This window comes from Musca vetustissima, unplaced genomic scaffold (assembly GCF_032173495.1).
Source record: "Musca vetustissima isolate MV318-11 ecotype Yass unplaced genomic scaffold, APGP_CSIRO_Mvet_v1 utg9226, whole genome shotgun sequence".
NCBI lineage: Eukaryota > Metazoa > Arthropoda > Insecta > Diptera > Muscidae > Musca > Musca vetustissima.
In genome coordinates, this window is record NW_026885273.1 from 163,146 (window position 1) to 181,969 (window position 18,824).

At 32.8% G+C, this 18,824-nt stretch overlaps 2 protein-coding genes across 2 annotated transcripts in view; both read right to left on the reverse strand.

Moving 5' to 3' along the window:
• The window catches only part of LOC133332470 (superoxide dismutase [Mn], mitochondrial), a 106,720-nt gene that overhangs the window by 62,961 nt on the left and 24,935 nt on the right, over positions 1–18,824 (reverse strand). The window lies entirely within an intron of this gene.
• LOC133332458 (arylsulfatase B) lies at positions 6,851–17,734 on the reverse strand. The gene is given in 7 exon segments (XM_061540859.1): positions 6,851–7,022; positions 7,083–7,896; positions 10,448–10,669; positions 10,733–10,899; positions 11,071–11,158; positions 11,219–11,378; positions 17,534–17,734. Coding segments are annotated over 7 exon segments (1,821 nt in total). The 5' UTR covers positions 17,732–17,734.

An 18,824-nucleotide genomic window follows, 5' to 3' on the forward strand; every position in this document is an offset into this window, starting at 1 on the left:
TTTGAAAACAATTAAAAAAAATATCCATTATATTTTATAACGAAAATAATTGAAAAAATAATAAATAAAAAATAAAAAGTTTTATAGAAAATATATATAAACAAGTTTTATTTTTTAATTAAAAATCAATTAAGTCATAGATTTAGAAAACATATTTGTGCAAGCTAAAGTTAAAGATATGCTCCTAGTTACAATATCTTGACAATAGGAAAAAACATAGCATCTTTGGAGAAATTAAATATGTGTTCTATATAGATAAAATAACCTACTTTAATTAATCCATACACATGTCATTCTGAAATCTATACAAAATGGCATTTCAAATTGGCAGAATTAAGGTCTTTGGTGTACTACATTAAATCGATGAGAGCTAAATGTTCATTGATCTGAAGTAGACTTGACACGTGACAATTGTTAATCAGCCTCACAGCGCCCTTTCCAAAGGTGAAATCAAGGAAATATATAATGAAGCTATATCTCTATCTGAAATATATAGATGGATGATATGAACCGATTTATATAACTCACGTCATTGTAGATTTATTATCAGGCGCCATTCATCACTCAGTTAAATGAGCTATCCAAAATTACGTCTCAATCTGACAAACCTGTGAGTTCGTGTCACCATTTACATCAAATCGGCCGTATATATATATATATATATCGAACTACATATAAAAGAAAAACAGCCCAATGTCATTATTGACCTCCTCCTGGTATGAGCCTTTCATTTTTGGACTTTCTCACGGTAATTTTTTTATGTCTTTAATATTTAACTTTGATTCATCGAAGAGCTTTTCAGAAATAAAAGAACTTTCTTGATAGTTTCCTGGCATATAGGCCTGCTACCATAGCTCGTCCACACTCTGTTCTTGAGGTTATATCCAACGATAATCGTCTCACAAATTCAGTTGAACTCTTATATGGTTATTTTTTACTACTATTACAATTTGTTTATCAGTACGAACTGATGTGCTAAACTGTCATGTAATAATAAATTTTTTGCAATTTTTGCATGTACATTGCTACTACTCCTAGTATATTTGGTATTGGGAATATCCCAAAATTTATTCAATTTAATTAAATTTTCCTTTTATTACTTTTATTTATTTTAAAAATTAAATTTGAATTAATAATATAATGTAAACCATTTTTGAATTTCTTAGTTGTAAAAATTAGTATTTAAATAGTATGTAAAATTACAATTAAGTTAGATGTAGAAGAATAAGATAATGGAATAGAATGAAATAAAATAATTGTTGTTTTTGCAAAATAGTCAGGCTGAATCCCAGTTTGTCGATTTGCATTTGTCGCGATGTGACAACACACAACAGTGGGAATGGTGTGGTATTGTTTGTAAATGCCTTGTTAACTTCGAAGTGAGGCTCCAGCGAAATTCTCATGCAGTTAATGTCGTTGGTCAGCTAAGTACTTCGCTTTGTTACAAGAGACATTTGGGTATGAAAGGTTTTTTGTATAGAAGCAATAGCTTCTGGGGAGAATATCCTAACAAAAAAAACTAAGGGAACTGATGAGGATCAGTGGCGTGATCCGAAACTATACTCTTCCCTGCCTTACCCCTCGGCAAACAATGCCATACATTCCCCACTAATAAATAGTTGTTTTTTATAAAAACAACAAACTGCGATTCAGTCTGACTATTTTGCAAAAACAAAATACAAATGGTATCCCAAATAAACCGCCAACACTACTAAAATAATTGTTGTGAATTAAACCGCCATCAATACGCGTCTTTATTTCCGCCGTCCAAAAAAATCTCTAAAGTAAATAAACAATAACATAATTTCAACATTATAAATAAGTTAATTTTATAATTAAAAAATAAAAATAACTTACCTTAAAATAAAGGTAAACAATTGGGAACAAGTTTCGGAAATGCCCCCCATAGAGCGGTAACTCCATTATTCGTTGTTTGGTAAATTTAGGCACGTTTTTCAATAGAGTTGGTTCAATTTAATATTTTTAATTCTAATTGGGCAATAAATCTTTCTACCAAGAATTATTAATATTAGTCCAAGTTTCGGCATAGCCCAACAGAGCGGTAGCCCACATTATTTGCCATTTTAGGGACTTCGGGCACGTATTTTAACCCAATTGACTATAATTCGATACTTTTGATTCTATGAGTTGTCAAATCTTTCCACTAAAACGATTAATATCGGCAACTACCATGTAACGGCACCACTCCATTTTTTGTATTTTGAATGTTATAACCGAAGTTTTGGAGGCTGTATATATGCATATAATTATTAACCCTTTGTAGCTCAATGTTGCCCATAGGTAACAAAATGTTTTAGAGCTTATATTTAATTAAGATATATCACGATTTCCATGTCAAGCACTGTTATAGGAGGTGATGCAAATGTGGTATACCCATTTGTTTTTAGATTGCCAAATTTTTATTTTTTATCCGATTAAATTGAAAATTTACACTTAACATGCTACATGTGTTGTCTTTCCATGTATCAATTTGAAAATAATATTATTCTAACAATTTAAGAGATATTTGAGAAAATATTTGAAATCCCATAAAAAGTGATTTTAAAAGAAGTGCAGGTAATGTGGTATACCACATGATGTTAATGTGGTATAGTATAATTTTCACTTCCAATTGATATCTTATATAATTTATTGTTTTTAATGAATGCGAATTAGCTCGAGATTTATGTCTGTTAAGATTTTTAACGGATGCGTTGAGTGCAACTTTAATTTTTATTATATAATAATGTGTACACATGGCAATATTTAATTTTTGTATGGAGAAGTTGTTAAAACTCATAGCCTTTGTTTTTCATCCTTGTGATTCATGGTAGACTCTCGTAGAGTACAAATGTTTCACATAGTAATGAGATTTTGTCTAGTGCTGGCCTTTTTGCATGCAGAATCAAGGTATACCACATTACCTACACTTGTGTTTACTGATGAAATGTCTAGTTTTTTTTTTCCAAATTGGTGATTATGTGGTGCAATCGCGCATATTATTTGATTTTTAGTTCATACTGATTATTTTAATGCTTTAGTAATAAGGATTAAAGTACATCCGTAAAACAAAAAATTATTTTTAAACTTCGACCGAAAAAAGTCAATTTCATGAAAAATTTTATTTTTGGTACTGATTCTCAACGTGATTTAAATAAATTAAACAGGTCATTGCTATCTTATTTTTTTGAGAACATCAAACTATAGAACATGTTTCAGTTATTCAAAAATGTTCAGTTTACAAAAAAAGTGACTATACCACATTACCAACCTATACCACATTTGCATCACTTCCACTACAACGTGCGAAATATAAGGGTTATTTTGGTAAAAAATCCAAAATTTCTTTTGCAATTTTTATTAAATAGTTTTACGCTCTTTTTATGAATATATTTGTAAATTTCGGAGATATTAAGCAAAATGTAGCGTACGCAGTTTCGATATGAAATTTCGGCAAATTGACGGGAGATAAAATTGTGGATTTTTTCACAGCTACAAGGGATTATTCAAGATTATATTGACATTATTATATTTTTTTTTTTTTTTGAGAAAACATTTCTAACATATACTTTTTTAACTTTGAACACCGTAACGCACCATTACACACGTGTACTAACAAAATTAAATTCAAAACAGAATGTTTTAAGGGAACCCCACCCATTCTCGATTTGAATTTTTCAAGATTTTCAATTTTCAAGATTTTCAATCAATACCAATGCTTGTTAAGGTTTGTAACTTTGCACATATATATTTGAAGATTTAAAAGAGAAGAAAAATAATTTAAAAAAAATTTTTTGTTATTGTTTTGTTGTTGTTTTTGTAATTAAAGAAAATCCCTTATTTTTGATGGCGGGCATGATAACTCACTGGAACATCGGAATCCGAAAATTCCAACGGTGTTAGAAAGAGTACATGTTTTGCTCTCGTACGAACTAGGATTATTGACTTCGCTCTAAAATTAACAAAATGGCGGACCTTTGAAAAAATATTTTTGGAAAATCGCCGATTTTTGACCAAAAACTAAGTTAAAAAATAAGGTAGATCTTCACCGATTTTCTTTATCCTAGTTCAAAGGAGAGCTATACACTCACAGAGAAACGTGTAAAAAGTTGGAATCGATTGGGTTATTAGTTTTTGAGTTATCGTGCCCGCCATTCGTAAGAGAGAGAGTTTGAGAAGCCCTTTAGCCGTCACTTGATGCTGACACAATAAATCGGCTATATTTTCAAGAGTTCTTGAGATTTTCACTTGCAATTTTGTAGGGACATTCTCGAATTAAATTAAAAAAAAATTGACCCCGAGAATGGGGGGGTCCCCTTAAATATGCTAATTCTTATACCCTACACAACTATGTTGTCAGCGTATTATGGCTTTGTGTGGCCCCAAGGATTTTAGTATATCATTATGGAGTTTTGGACCAATCGTCACGAAATTTTTGCCTGTAAGTCCGGTTCTAAACCAACTTATTGAGAAAAAATGTAACATGTGCGTGACAGATACAAAATTTTTCGATGGAGATAGAAAACAAACATTGTTTTATTTGAGTTTGCCATCTTAAGATCCACACATAACAGCATTATCCAAAAAAATTCTTATATCAGAGTCTGTATAGAAACGTATATTAATTTTGTCACGCACGCGTTACAAATTTTCTTACACTATTTATATATATATATATATATATATATAGATTTATATATATATATATATATATATATATATGTAATTCTTAATATGATTTTACTTTATTTGAATTTAATATTTATTATTGATATTTCAAAATTCAACTAAAAATATATTGTCCGGACTGCAAAGAATATTTCCTATATAATTTCATATCTCTCTTAACGAATTGATTTTTTGGCCTATGCGTTTTTGACGTTTTTGTGGAATTCGTGATATATTATTTGGATTTCATATTTCAAGACCTGACTATAGACGACACATATTAAAAGAAAAATCAAAAAAATTCAAAGTTTGGTAAAGTTATGAGCTTTACAATATATAGAACAGGGTAAATTTGTGTACAGTACTAATTTCTGTATACAGTCCAAATTATTTAAATCGCTTCGTATTCGAATTGTACGAATTCTGCCATCATAATTATTTTTGATTCTTGTAAAAATGAATAAAGAGAATAATGTAAAATAATTTTTCTGTCGATTTTGCATTTGGTTTTCTTGATATAATTTTTCCAAAAGAATGTACCGTATCTCCCGAATGCACGGATGTAGCGATGTCAAATTTTGTGCATATCCTATTTAGGATAGTTGCATTAAATCTGTGAACAGAAATTTGTTCTAGAATAGCGGAAAAAAATTCGGGGCCTCATATGAAAGTACCGCCTATTTTGGATATTTTTATTTGCGTTTTCATTTTCCCAAATAAACAATCTACTGGCAAACAATATCACAATCACAATTTTTTAAAAAACATTTTAATACACTATACATGGGGCAGAGCATAAAATGTTTGGCCGGGCCGAGTTTTTTACTGATTCACAGATTTACTGACTCTTTTTTAACATTGGAAAACATAGGGAAATTTCAATGCGTCAATATGAAAATAAAAATGCCAGGTGCTAACAAGTTGAAAAAAGGCTAAATTTGAAATCATTGGTTACACAGTGATAGTGTAACAAATCTTAGGAACCTTTCTTGTAGTACGTTTACATTTAACCGGATTTCGTTAACCCAGTGGGTTTCAATTGACAATTCCTTTGCATATATGTCAAATAAATCCTCATAAAGTAGGTTCTAATGTATATGCCGTTTTGTATATACCCAAAGTGGTAAAGGGTATCATATATAGTCGGGGCATGCGCTTATATCAAGAACCCTCTATACCAAATTACAGTCTCATCGGTGGAAAAATGCTGCTAAAGCCTTCAAAATACCGAAAATGGAACGGAACCGTTATTGCGAAGATTTAGTTCCCCACAAGAAACTGAAAATTCAAATTATAGCCAATTAGTTAGAAAAAACGGGCTAAACGGCACTCTATGAGGGTTTATTTGACATATAAGTAATGGAATTAACAATTTAGAACCACTGTTTTTAATAAATCCGGTACAATGTAAACGTACTATAAGCCACATAAAATACCGAATAATAGGTGTAACATTATATGGGGCCTACCCGAAAACTTGGATCAATGTTTATAATTTTTGGTAGAAAGATTTTCTACTCAAGGAAAATCAAAAATATAAAATTGCAGTGAATTTAGTAAAAACGTGTGCCGATATTAATAAATTTTAGTACCCAAAATAACAAATTACAGCTAATAATTAAGTAGAAAAACGTGCCTAAAAGCTTCAAATTTAGGGTACCGTTGTATGCCGAAACAGAGACCAATATTGGTAATTTTTGTAAGGAGATTTTCTGCTTAATGACCAATTTAAAATTAGAACCAATTATATTATTGAATTATATTAAAAATCCTTCCCCAAAGCTTCTAAATACCGATTGTACCGCTTCTAAGTACCGTTATATGGGGGTTACCAAAAAATATTGAAATCAAACGCCAATATATTCTTCCCACAAAGAGACAAACAATAGTTTTGAAACAAAAAATTGTTTCATAAATGCGTTCAAATTAAGACTAAAAAGTTAAGCGACATATGTCAATACTATACTATATTTCAATAATTTACATCCAAGGAATACTTGGAATTTTTCATTCCAGCAAAGAATTCTCCGTACCGTAATTTAAGACTTTGAAGAGTTCTTATTAAACTCGCCCTAAAATTTTGTTGCACAGTGTAATATTAAGAATTAACACAAAACAAATTTTAAATAATAATCTCTTATTTATTAGTTACCTTAGTCTAATAATATATACACCTATATTGTTATATACTTCCAATTACATCATTTCCTTCTTCAAAATCACCAAAATTTGTCCACGTGTAGCCCCATTTAATTGGGAATCCATTGGGATCTAGCGCTTTGTTAGATGGAGGTACGGCAGTGGCATTAATGACTTGTAATTCATCCAGCAATGCCTTCAATATATTGGGATACCTGCAATCGAAAAAATAAGCAAGTGAAATTGTTCTCTGGTAGCCAATTGTATCCACATACTTATGAGCTAAATTGTACTTTTCGCAGGGATCGTCCTTAACATTAAACAGGCAAGGTTTCTCCAAGGGCTTACATACAGTGCCCTCTTTCAAATAGGGCATGCGTGCCGAACAGTCAATATTCGATTCCGTACGCATGCGCGAAATATCTGCCATTGTGGGTAGCATATCGATTGTGGCCAACGAACGTCCAGCTAAACTTGAGCGAACGGCTTTGTAGTTATATGAACGAGCATTACGATCACCAGCCGGACCGTACCATCCATCCCAGGCTCCATTGTAATGAGTGCCAACAACAACTTTCCAATCGCTGCGTGTTAAAGCAGCACTTCCCCAAATGTCGTCGATATTATGGAGTATGGATTTGCGTGGAGAAGGTTCATCATTGGACAGGGAATCCCAGATACTAATACCATCCAGAGGCAATGAGGATATGTTTCTGGAATAAAAATACAATTTGTATTATTCATTTTCTTTTCAACGTGCATATAAATATACTTACAGTAGAGCCTCATCTCCCTTAATGGCCGATAACAGGGTGGGCAACCAATCGACAATATGCATTGTTTGATCGGCCAGACGTCGTCGCTTCTTCAGACGTGGCGACCACAATAGACCGGCACCTCTTACACCACCCTCCCACAGAGTGTTCTTTACACCTCTCAATGGCCAATTGGAAGCGTGATTCAAATTAAAACCCTCTGCCGGACCTCCATTGTCCGTACTGAACACAATTATGGAATCGTTTAACATATTTTGCTTCTGCAACTGCTGCACAATCCGTCCAACCGAGTCATCAAGCTTGCTAACCATTGCTGCAAGAGTCAAGTCAATGTGGAAAAGGGAATGTTTAATTAATTTATGTCAAAATGCCGTTATGCGGTTGACATTTGTGTTGAGCTGTTTTAGGTTTGTGTTGTTTTTTATTAAATTGCTAATTATTTCATATTTCCCTCCATGATGATGATGGTGGAGATGAGTGATGATGTGGGAACAGTAATCTCAATCACAACAACAACATTATCATCATCATCTTTGCTGGTGTTGTTATGATTATGACAGAGCCAGATCTATGACGTTACATTAATTAGCCTGACTTAAAAATCTACAACGACAATATATCAGGTAATTGCATGCCTCTCGGAGCCAAGTTTTTTTGGGGATGCTCTTAAAACAAACGAATTATTTATAATTGTTTATTATGTAGTTGCGATGTATTTTCTGGTTACATACCCTCAACCTACAATGGGGCCATACATAAAAGGGTAATGATATTGTCAAATGAAAAATCATTGGGTAAGCAAACAAAAAAGTCCCATGCTGATGGTGATAAGTAATTCAGCAAATATTGTTTAGCAAAATCACACAAAGAGAATGTATGTATACGAATGTGTTACAATTGTTATCTTATGTTCAAAAAATGTTTGTACCCTTCAAACTTGTATAAAGTCACCGAAATATATTTGAAATTAGGTGAGAGAAAAAACGGGATTAGATGTGAACAAAGATAAATGTGTCATTTATTCAGTCGAAGATCAATGTTTGAGAAAGTAATAACAATGGTTTACATTTTATTTGAATGCACTTTTATTAGGTCATCAGATCAATTCCTCTAGACATAATTATTATAGAGGGTGGCGTGAAAACTCCGATGTCGGATTTTATGACGATTTCTGCGACCAATATCTCTGGAAAGGCTAAAACAAAAAACTTTAGCAGTTATGTCTCGCCGATGACGCCAAAAACCGAGAACTTGGACTTCATTTTTGATTCCGAATATTTCAAACTTAGCGCAAATAACTATACACAATGTCGAAGCCAAACTTTCGTTAACCCAGTGGGTTGAAATTTCATTGCATATATGCCAAATAAATCCTCATAAACTAGGTTAACCCGGTAAAAAGTCCTAATTTACATGCCTTTTAATCCCCATTATATGATTTCTACTTCAAAACATAGACCTATATCGACTATTTATTACATAGACGCACTACATCCTCCAAGAGCCTAAAATATCAAATTACAGTCACTTCGCTTGGGAAAAGGCGACTAAAACCTTCAAATTACCGAATAAGAGGTGGGGTCTTTATAAGGGGACCTACAAAGAAAATAATTTTAGTGAATATTTTCATTATTCATTCATATTTTATTTTATTATTTTTATTTATTTTTTCCATTTTGTCGATATACCTCGCTTAGAATAAATGTAAAAATTCTATATTCATAAGAAAGCCACTGTTTTTTGCAAAACATCAAGGTATATTTAATAAGGTAGTCCCATCGGCCCAGCTGTTCGTGCAAATAAATGTCAAAAATGTTGTTGTAATGTTGAACCAAAAAATTAAAAAACAAAATTATAAATGAAAATCTCCGAATTTCGAAGAGCTTGTTTGGCAATACTTTTATTAACATTTTCTACAAGAATTTGGGTAAAAAAATCTTGTCAATCTATTTGTTTTGGCAAAATATTTTTGAAATATCAAAATACAACATACATATTTTTATCAAAATTATATACATAATTCGCTCTCCTTTACCGCTTTTTGCGCTCATTTTCCTCTCTCTCTCTCTATTATTTGACAAAAACATATGTATTTCTCCCAAGTAAAAAACCAACACCATTCACTCTTGGTCTGTATTTGATTTTGGTATCGTTCTCAGTCTCTCTCCTAAGGGGGTTAGTTAGTTTTTTAATAGTTTGCTAGTCTACTGTTTCTCTTGTTTATAACCGCGGTCTCTCCACTCACTCGATTGTGGCTAATTTTGCATACCATTGTTTTTTTCAGACATTGCTACCGACCTCTGCAGTTGTGTTATAAAATTCGCATATGTATTTTCAAAATTATTTCGATATAAATGTCAAAAACAATATATGAAACTCGCGTTGATACGATCAACAAGTCCAACCCAATGTTTAAGATTGCATAGGATCGTTCAATGACGCAAGACAAGAACAGGTAGAGTAAATAATAAGACCCAATACAAAAGAGATTGGGAATATTAGTAGGGCGTAAAAATCATCTAAGAGCCACTTTTTACCCAGTTATAAAATGAACAACTTCCGAACGAAGTAACGCCAATCTGAGTTAAGTCAACGAATTATAAAAATTCCTGGAAGCCCGTCCTAGAGTACATATCCAGGTCTCATATTTCCATATAATTGGCAGAATCTATTTTTGTTTTACTGTAGAATTTGATACTTCAGATTATTGTCTGATAAAAAAAACGTAGCAGAAAATATGTAAATATTTTCAATATGATGAAGGCCCAGACGACTTTTCCAACTAAAGTGTCGTTTTATCCGAGGATTGTGTTCGACATAAAAACTTCGAAACGGAATACTTTAAGTTCATCGTCTATACTCACCAGCATATTTTCTACGCCCAAAATGTTGAATATGTTGCATTTTAGATAAATCAGCATCTGGAGCTCTCAGTGGGTCATAGGGATTGCCTGAATGAACGGCTGCATGGGCAACATATAAGAACAATGGCTTCGTAGAGTTGTGGGTGGCAATAACTCTCAAAGATTCTTCCGTGACTAAATCTGTTGTATATTTTCCATGTAAATTGTAGCCAACTCTCATGCCTTTATGAAAAAGGGGAAATGATAAAATTAGTCACAAGATTTGAGCGCTCAACAAAAACTTACCATCCCGAATATCTAAACCCCATTGACCAGATTCAACTGCTGTGTGATCAAAATAATCATGATGTCCAGTCCAAAAGCCCACATGAGAAGCAAATCCTCGATAAAGCGGAGTGTATTTATGTTTGTAATGACCCAAATGCCATTTGCCAGCAATGTGTGATGAATATCTGAAATTTGTTTAAGATTCAGATATAAATGAATGTTTTTGAGTAGCTGTTGATACCAAAGAAAGTATGAAACTTATTCAGAATTGTTGAGAAGATTCAACATACAATAATGTATGTAAGTTTTGTGTGCATACTTTCATTGGCAAATTTATGCTATTTATGATTCTCTACCCCAAATCATTGAAATACTGTGGCATCAGTTTCTCCGTCAAAGGTAGGCCACGTGGCTCTGCTCCATAAAGGACTGTATGCTGCATTCCTAAAAACAATAATATTTGTAAAGATAATTTCCATACAATGACATGAAATGACAACATACCCGTGTGAATTGGATATTTTCCAGTCATTAACGCCGACCTGGATGGCGTACAAATTGGATTAACATAATATCGATTTAGTATAACACCGGAAAAGGCCAGAGCATCTATGTTCGGTGTTGGAATTTCCGAGGACCCTCTAAAGCCAACATCGTTAAACCCCTGAAAATATTTAATTATCTATTATTACTGTTTGACGGAGTGAGAAGGGTGTAAATTCACCCGGACAAAAAAGCCAGTTCTTATCAATGTAAACTGGTGCCCAAAACAATAGTAACTGAAATTGCAAACTGGATAAATGACCGGTAAAAGCTTTTTCAGAAATAAATAGGTATGTTATTCAATTAAAAAAAAAACAAAAAAAAATAAATTTATTTTGAAATAAAAAAATATCTATGGAAACTAAATTATTGACACAGTTATTGTTTGGGCAAACTTTTTAACTTTTTCTTTTAAGGAGATAAATCCAATCGGCCAAGATCTTCCTTATTATACCCTCCACCATAGTATGGAGGGTATATTAGTTTTGATTTTCCGTTTGTAACGCGTCGAAATAATCATTTCCGACCCTATAAAGTATATATAATCTTGATCAGCGTAAAATTCTATGACGATTTAAGTATGTCCGTCTGTTGTAATCACCCTATCGTCTAGAATTTAGATAGATCGCTAAAAATTTTCATAGAGTCTATTGTCTGCAGGCAGGTCAAGTTCGAAGATGGTCCACGTTTAGGCATAGCTCCCATGTAAGGGTATTTCCCCCAATTTTCGGTATTTTGAGGTTCTTGACCTCGTTTTTCAACCGAATTCGCTGAAAATTGATACTTTGAGTTCTTATTGGGTAGAAAATCTCCCCATCAAAAATTATAAATATAGGTTAATTTTTTCGGATAGCCCCCATATAAGGGTACCCCGAACTTTTGGTATTTTGGGGATCTTGAGCGCGCTTTTCTACCGAATTCGCTGAAATTTGGTACATTGGGTTCTTATTTCTGATAGCCCCCATATAAGGGTACCCCCAATTTTCGGTATTTTGGGGTTCTTGAGCGCGTTTTTCAACCGAATTTGCTGTAATTTGGTATTTTGTAGTCGTATATGGTAACAAAACTCCCTACCAAAATTAATATTCACCCCATTTTAGGTGTAGTCCCCATATAACCCCCTTTTTATACCCTCCACCATAGTATGGAGCGTATATGAATTTGTCATTCCGTTTGTAACTCAATCACGTAATCACGTTATCTTCTGTAGGAATTGAGATAGGGTGCTGAAATTTTGCATAGGTCTGTCTTTTGTCTGCAGGCGATATATCCCATCAAGTTCGAAGATGGGATATATCGGTCCACGTTTAGGCATAGCTCCCATATAACAGTACCACCAATTTTCGGTATTTTGGGGTTCTTGAGCGCGTTTTTCAACCGAATACGCTGAAATTTGGTACATTGGGTTCTTATTGGGTACTTTATGTATCCACAAAAATATAGAAATATATAAAAATATAGGTTCACTTTTTCTGGCAGATAAAGATTGCAGAAATAAAAATAATAAATAAATACAATTTCATTGCTCAACTGTTTCTACAGCTGTCCAAACAAAAATTGAGACAAGTTCCTTTTCCGTATATCTTTATTTATTTCAAAATTTATATTGCATTTATGCTTTTGTTTTTTGAAAATGAATAAAATACCCGATTTAAGACTGAAAAAAAACAAAAGGATGTGTTTATTTTTGAAAAAAAGTTATACCGCATTTATTATCTTTATTATTTCGGTTGCCTTAGTCCGTCTGAGCATATTCCTTAAAATGGAAATAACTACAATTTATTAATATTTAAACCACAACCGAGTGAGTGGAGAGGCGGCGGTTGTAAGCAAGATAAACAGCAGTCAAACGGGTGCAAAACTAACAACCAACAAGTGAGGGCGATATTTGTTTTGTCAAAATACTGAATATTGAAAGCTACCATTATATGGACGGTACCCCGAAACATTAATAATTTTTGGTACGGAAACTTTCTGCTCAATGACAATCCAAAATATAATAAAATGACTACCAATTCTGTTGAAAAAATCGTCAAAATTCCTCATATTACAAAAAACCGTTTTATGAAGGCTGCCCTTAAAAGAAAACCAATACGGAACATTTTCAATACCAAATATCCTAGGAATAGTAATGTATGTGGAAATTTCAAAGCTCTTATAGTGGAGGGTATAAAAAGCTAACTTAATATTGTGCTACCGTTATAATGAAGTCTTATAAATATATTGGGAAAATATAATTAAATCCAAAAGTCAATCTTATATGCGCATCTAAATTTATTAAAAATATTTTTTTTTCTACGAATTCGAATATTAATACATTTATATCAACAGCAACATTCGAATTCAAAATTAGAAAAAAATATTACAAAGATCTGCACACTCTACCTTATCGTGGAGGGTTTTTAAAACAAATCTAAAATTCCGAGAATTATAAATCAACAATATTGCTAGGCAATACAACGTTTGCCGGGCCCGCTAGTCCGTGTAGCGGTTTCTAAATCACAGCGACAACAAAACAAGATATTGAGGAAAAATATTTGTTTTTGGTTCGAAAAAATAATCTATATATGTATACTAGCTGAACCCGTGGCGCTTCGCTGCCCATACTAAAGCTATGTATTAGTATATTTGATTCAATTCAATAGATTACAAATACATCTTTGAAATCTTTGAATTACGGTGGGAGTATTAAAGACAAATTTAGCTTGACTTTTCTAATCAGTTGTAATAGAACCATACACAAATATATTTTCTCCAACATTTACATGTTTCTCATTAATCGTTCAAATACCACTAAAATCCTTCATTTACATTACAGCAATTTTTTATGTCTGTATTCTCAACTATTTCCCCATGATATGATTGGGATCCCTTTCTCACTCCGATTAATATCGCTTATATATCTGACGTTTGATCCTTGTTAAGTGTGAGTTGTGTATATTTAATTGTTTCATTGCCAAAAAAATCACAATAATGCATTATCACAGCATAATATGTTTACCGAATCTAGATATAGTTTTGTTATTCTTAAGAAACCAGGATCAAGTCCGAAGATAGGATTTGTGTCATTTGAGTTAGTAATTTTCTCTATACATCCTCGAAATATATTAGCTATAATGATAAGCCAACACAGATTTCGGACTTTTATAACTCTTATTCCACAATCAGCATTTCTCTTTTGGATATCTCCCATATTGAATTCATAGTCTTTTTCGTCGATGGTGGTTGAATTTTTAAAATTAAAAAATCCAAATTTTATTTTTTTCACAAATTGACAAAATGTAAAAATTAAAATGTCAAAAATTTTTCATTTTACACAAATTTTATTCCAATATGTAGATAATGGAGAGATGAGAAACAGCAGACGTTAGCGGAATTACTGAACTGGTGGTTTTTATCATTACTGATAATAACATAAAAGGGCCAAAAATGATGAGTCGAACATTAACGATTTGGACCAATTTTGTTAATTCCTGGTCACTTAAGATTAGTATGTAATTATCTGCGTATCATTCAAATTTGTATGAGCCGATTTATTTAAGATATTAAAATATATATGTATGTATATAGAAAATGAATATTAGTAAAGAGGTATAATTAATGTTGATGCTATAATTCCTCGTCATCGCGGAATTTTTGAAGTTTATCTTACCTATCTTACTTACATGGTTGGCATGACTTACTACGAAAATTTCAGTAAAATCTATTTAGCGGTTTTTGTGTCAACAACCAAAAGAGTTTCCATTTTCTACATTTATGTTAATTAAATGCAGTGAGTAGTACATTTTTCACTATTGTAACACGCCAATATTTATAGGGATGATGCGTATTTGCTACCAAGTTACTCAGACAAATTTTGGAGTAGGAATCTGTTACCCTTCTTAAGATATAAGCTTAGAAAATGAATATTAGTTCAGATGTATAATTACTTTCGATGCGATAACTCCACATTCACGCGAAATTTTGGAAGTTTATATTGCCTATATTATTTCCCTCGGATGGCATGATGTGTGGTAAAAATCTCAGTAAAATCTATTCAATGGTTTTTGAGTCTAGAAACAAAACATTTTTTATTTCCTACATGTAGATTATATAAGTGTAACGGAGAGTGCATTTCCATCGATCATATCTCGCTCATATTTTTATGTATAATGTGTATTCACACCTACGATATACAGATAAATTTTGAAGGCATTATCTGTAACCGTTCTTAAGATAAACGCATATTACATGTTCAGAAAATTTGAGGTATGTTTACTATTGATGCTATAACTCCACATCCACGCGGAATTTTAAAAGTTTATATAGCCTATGTTACTGTCAGGGCATGTCCCGACATACAGTGTAAATCTCAATAAGATCTGTTCAGCGGTTTTGGCGTCTATCGGTAACATACAAACAAATTTTTTTCTATTTTATATATATAGATAGATATAAATTTTTTTGGAAAAAATACTGACTTTTTCATGATTATAACAACGTTACCTATAATCCGACGGGGCGTACAGAAAAATTCACCTTCATTACTTTTGCAAAATCTTGTGTACGGCCGTATTACCCAAATACGTGGAATTCATATCTTCAAGCTAATAATAGAAACCGCCAAACAAAATTGAAAATCTATTAAATTAATCCAAATATTTTATGTTCTCATTCGAAATTTCATATTTTCTGAATGTTTTGTTTTTATTTTCAACAATTGAAAAAAAAAAACAAAAAATACGTTCTGTCAAAGTTGAAATTGTTCAACTTGAAATTTTATACGCTCGGCGTATTTCGGTAACATTCATATAAATACATGTGTTCTACTTTTGTGGTGAAAAACGTCGAACGAACTAGTTGAATTTTAGGTAGGGCTGCAAGAATTTTTATTTGTATTCTAAGCGAGGTACATCTACGGTTTCGAAAAAATAAACTATGAACGAAATTATGAAAATATTCAAACATATGCATTTTCTCCGATGAAGGTCATTTTTATTGAAACACGGATTTAGCGCAAAAACACACTGCAAGGGCTCGCCAATTCTTGTACAAAGTGTTAAATCACAAATATCCAGTAATGTGAAAGGAGTATCCGATTTAGTCTAAATTTCCCAATAAGATATTTAACAATCCGTCTAATATTTCTACCAAAATTATATCTGACAAAAAAGCTAAGATTGCACAAAAATATACGTACGAGTAAGAAGTAGATTCATTTTTGTCCATTACCTTAAGGTGGAGTGTATATTAAATTTGTCACCTGGTTGACAAAACCTCGAAATATACGTTGGAGACTTCATAAAGTATATGTTAATATTCTAGATGTGAATATGGACTAAAACAGTCAGTCCCAATTTTCGTATTTCTGGCATATCCCCAATATAAAAAAATCGCCCCATTTTAATTTAAAATACTCTCAAAATCCCACCGAAGAGCCTGTAATTTGTAATTCCGCCTTTTGCCAAGAAAATGTTCAATATAGATCCGTGTTTTTGTGTAGCCCCCATTATTTAATTTAACGTACATTAGAATACTTTGCCCATACGTACGTTATGGGGCTATACCAAAACGAGGATCAATATTGATCATTTGGGTAGTGAAATAATTTTTAGCAAAGAGATGTAAGGGTACCGTTGTATGGGTTCTACACAGAAACTTGGTTCAATATTAAAAATTTTTAGTACAATGAGAACCCAAATAAAAAGTTACTGCCAATTTGATTGAAAAACATATTCCAAATACCGATTTCTACCGTAATTTCAACAAGCGGACAGACGGACGCGCATAAATCGACATAGAAATTTATTCTGATGAAGAACAATTATACTTTGTGGGGTCTCCGGCAAATATTTCGAGGTGTTGCCAAATGAATAACAAATGTAATATACACACGTAAACCTTGACCCTCTATGATAAAAAATGTTGGCTGGTTTATAGTTAAAAGTCCCCGAATTTGAAATATATAAAATTGGATTCCAGTCCATAGTGCAATGAGGCTGTAATTTAGTATTTCGTTTCCACATCAGGATACCGACATATCTTATGTATTTTGAATGACCACCTCATGGTGTATCGATCGTTGTTTTATTTTTGTTTTTTTTTTATTCTACAGGCACAATTATGATCCGAATAAAATTTACACAGTTCAACTGGGCAATTCTGTTCAGGTCACCAGTGTAAAACATGTTTCACGAGGTGTTACAAATTTTTTCACTTTATCAACTCCTCCAAAACCTACTGTTTTGGTTACGTATCCATAAACTGTTAAACCCATTCCTTTGTCCTTCAACTTACCAAATCGTCAGCCAAAATAAATATGATATGTGGTGGTTTCTGAGCGGTCTCCACACCATTCGACTTTATCGCACTTCCACAAAATAAATTCAGCGCATTGTTATCGCAATTATCGCGTAACTCAATATCGGAATTAACACTGCATACCGTGAGAATTAGAAATGAAATGCCGCATTTAAGATTATTGAACAGCAACATTTCTTTCCTCGTTTTGTTTGTTTTGACGAGCGTTTAGTAAAATGCGAAACGAAAGCTAAAACATACAAATCGCGAATAATTAAAAAAATTGCGAACAATAAACAGACAGACAGACACAACGCCAAACAAAACAATGTTCAATTGTTTATTTCCCCAAACGGCAGTAACAACAACAACACCGGCAGCAATCCCACACTCGTCAATGCACTAGGGTGCAGGTAGGTTAGCTTCAAAATGTTCGCAATGCAATTTGCTTCAGCAACAACAAAAACAAGTCACAGAACGTGCAGTCTGAGGCATGCAATAACATTCGAATACGAATCGTTTCGCAAATAAACGCCCAATCGCCCGAGTAGCATAAAACGTTACGCCGTTCACTGAGACGCCAAAACAATTAAACCTTGCTGCAGTAATCCGTGATCCATTGTTCGTCTTCTGAAAAGTGTTTTTTATTTTTATTTTTTTTCTTAGCAGCACTTCCGAAAGATTTTTAATTAGTTTTCTGAACGGAAATATGGGGATGTATTTTCCTTATGTCTATTTTTATTTATTTTGTTGTGATTGCAAACATTTAATGATTTCCAAATTCAAATTCAATTATTCAGCATTTTCCACACTTCAAATTTTGAAATTTTCGATCGGTAATAGCACAGCACTTAACCCAAGGTACACTAACAGAGTCCGTCCACATTCAATAACTTCAACAATTCAACTGACAATGAATGAACGGACAACATTTACTTACAGCCGATCGTCGTAGCAGTTGTACGCTTCGCACATAATGGAAAATCGATGAGTATAAAACCGCAAGACTAAGCATTTACCCCGATCGTTCGTTTGTCTGTTTGTTTGAAGAGCTCTTTAGCACACCGACATGCCGACTGAATGCCAAGAAAACAAATGATTTTTTTCGGAGAAGAAGTAACGATCGAACAAATGTGGTGACAATGTGTACCCTATAAACAGCAGAAGGGAATACTCTCAACTAATTGTGATCGGCTGCAAATTCGTTGAAGCTCCATTATATTCGCAAAAAATCATAATTACGACGATGCGAACTCTTTGACTGATAAAGACGTATTCTTGGGGGAGA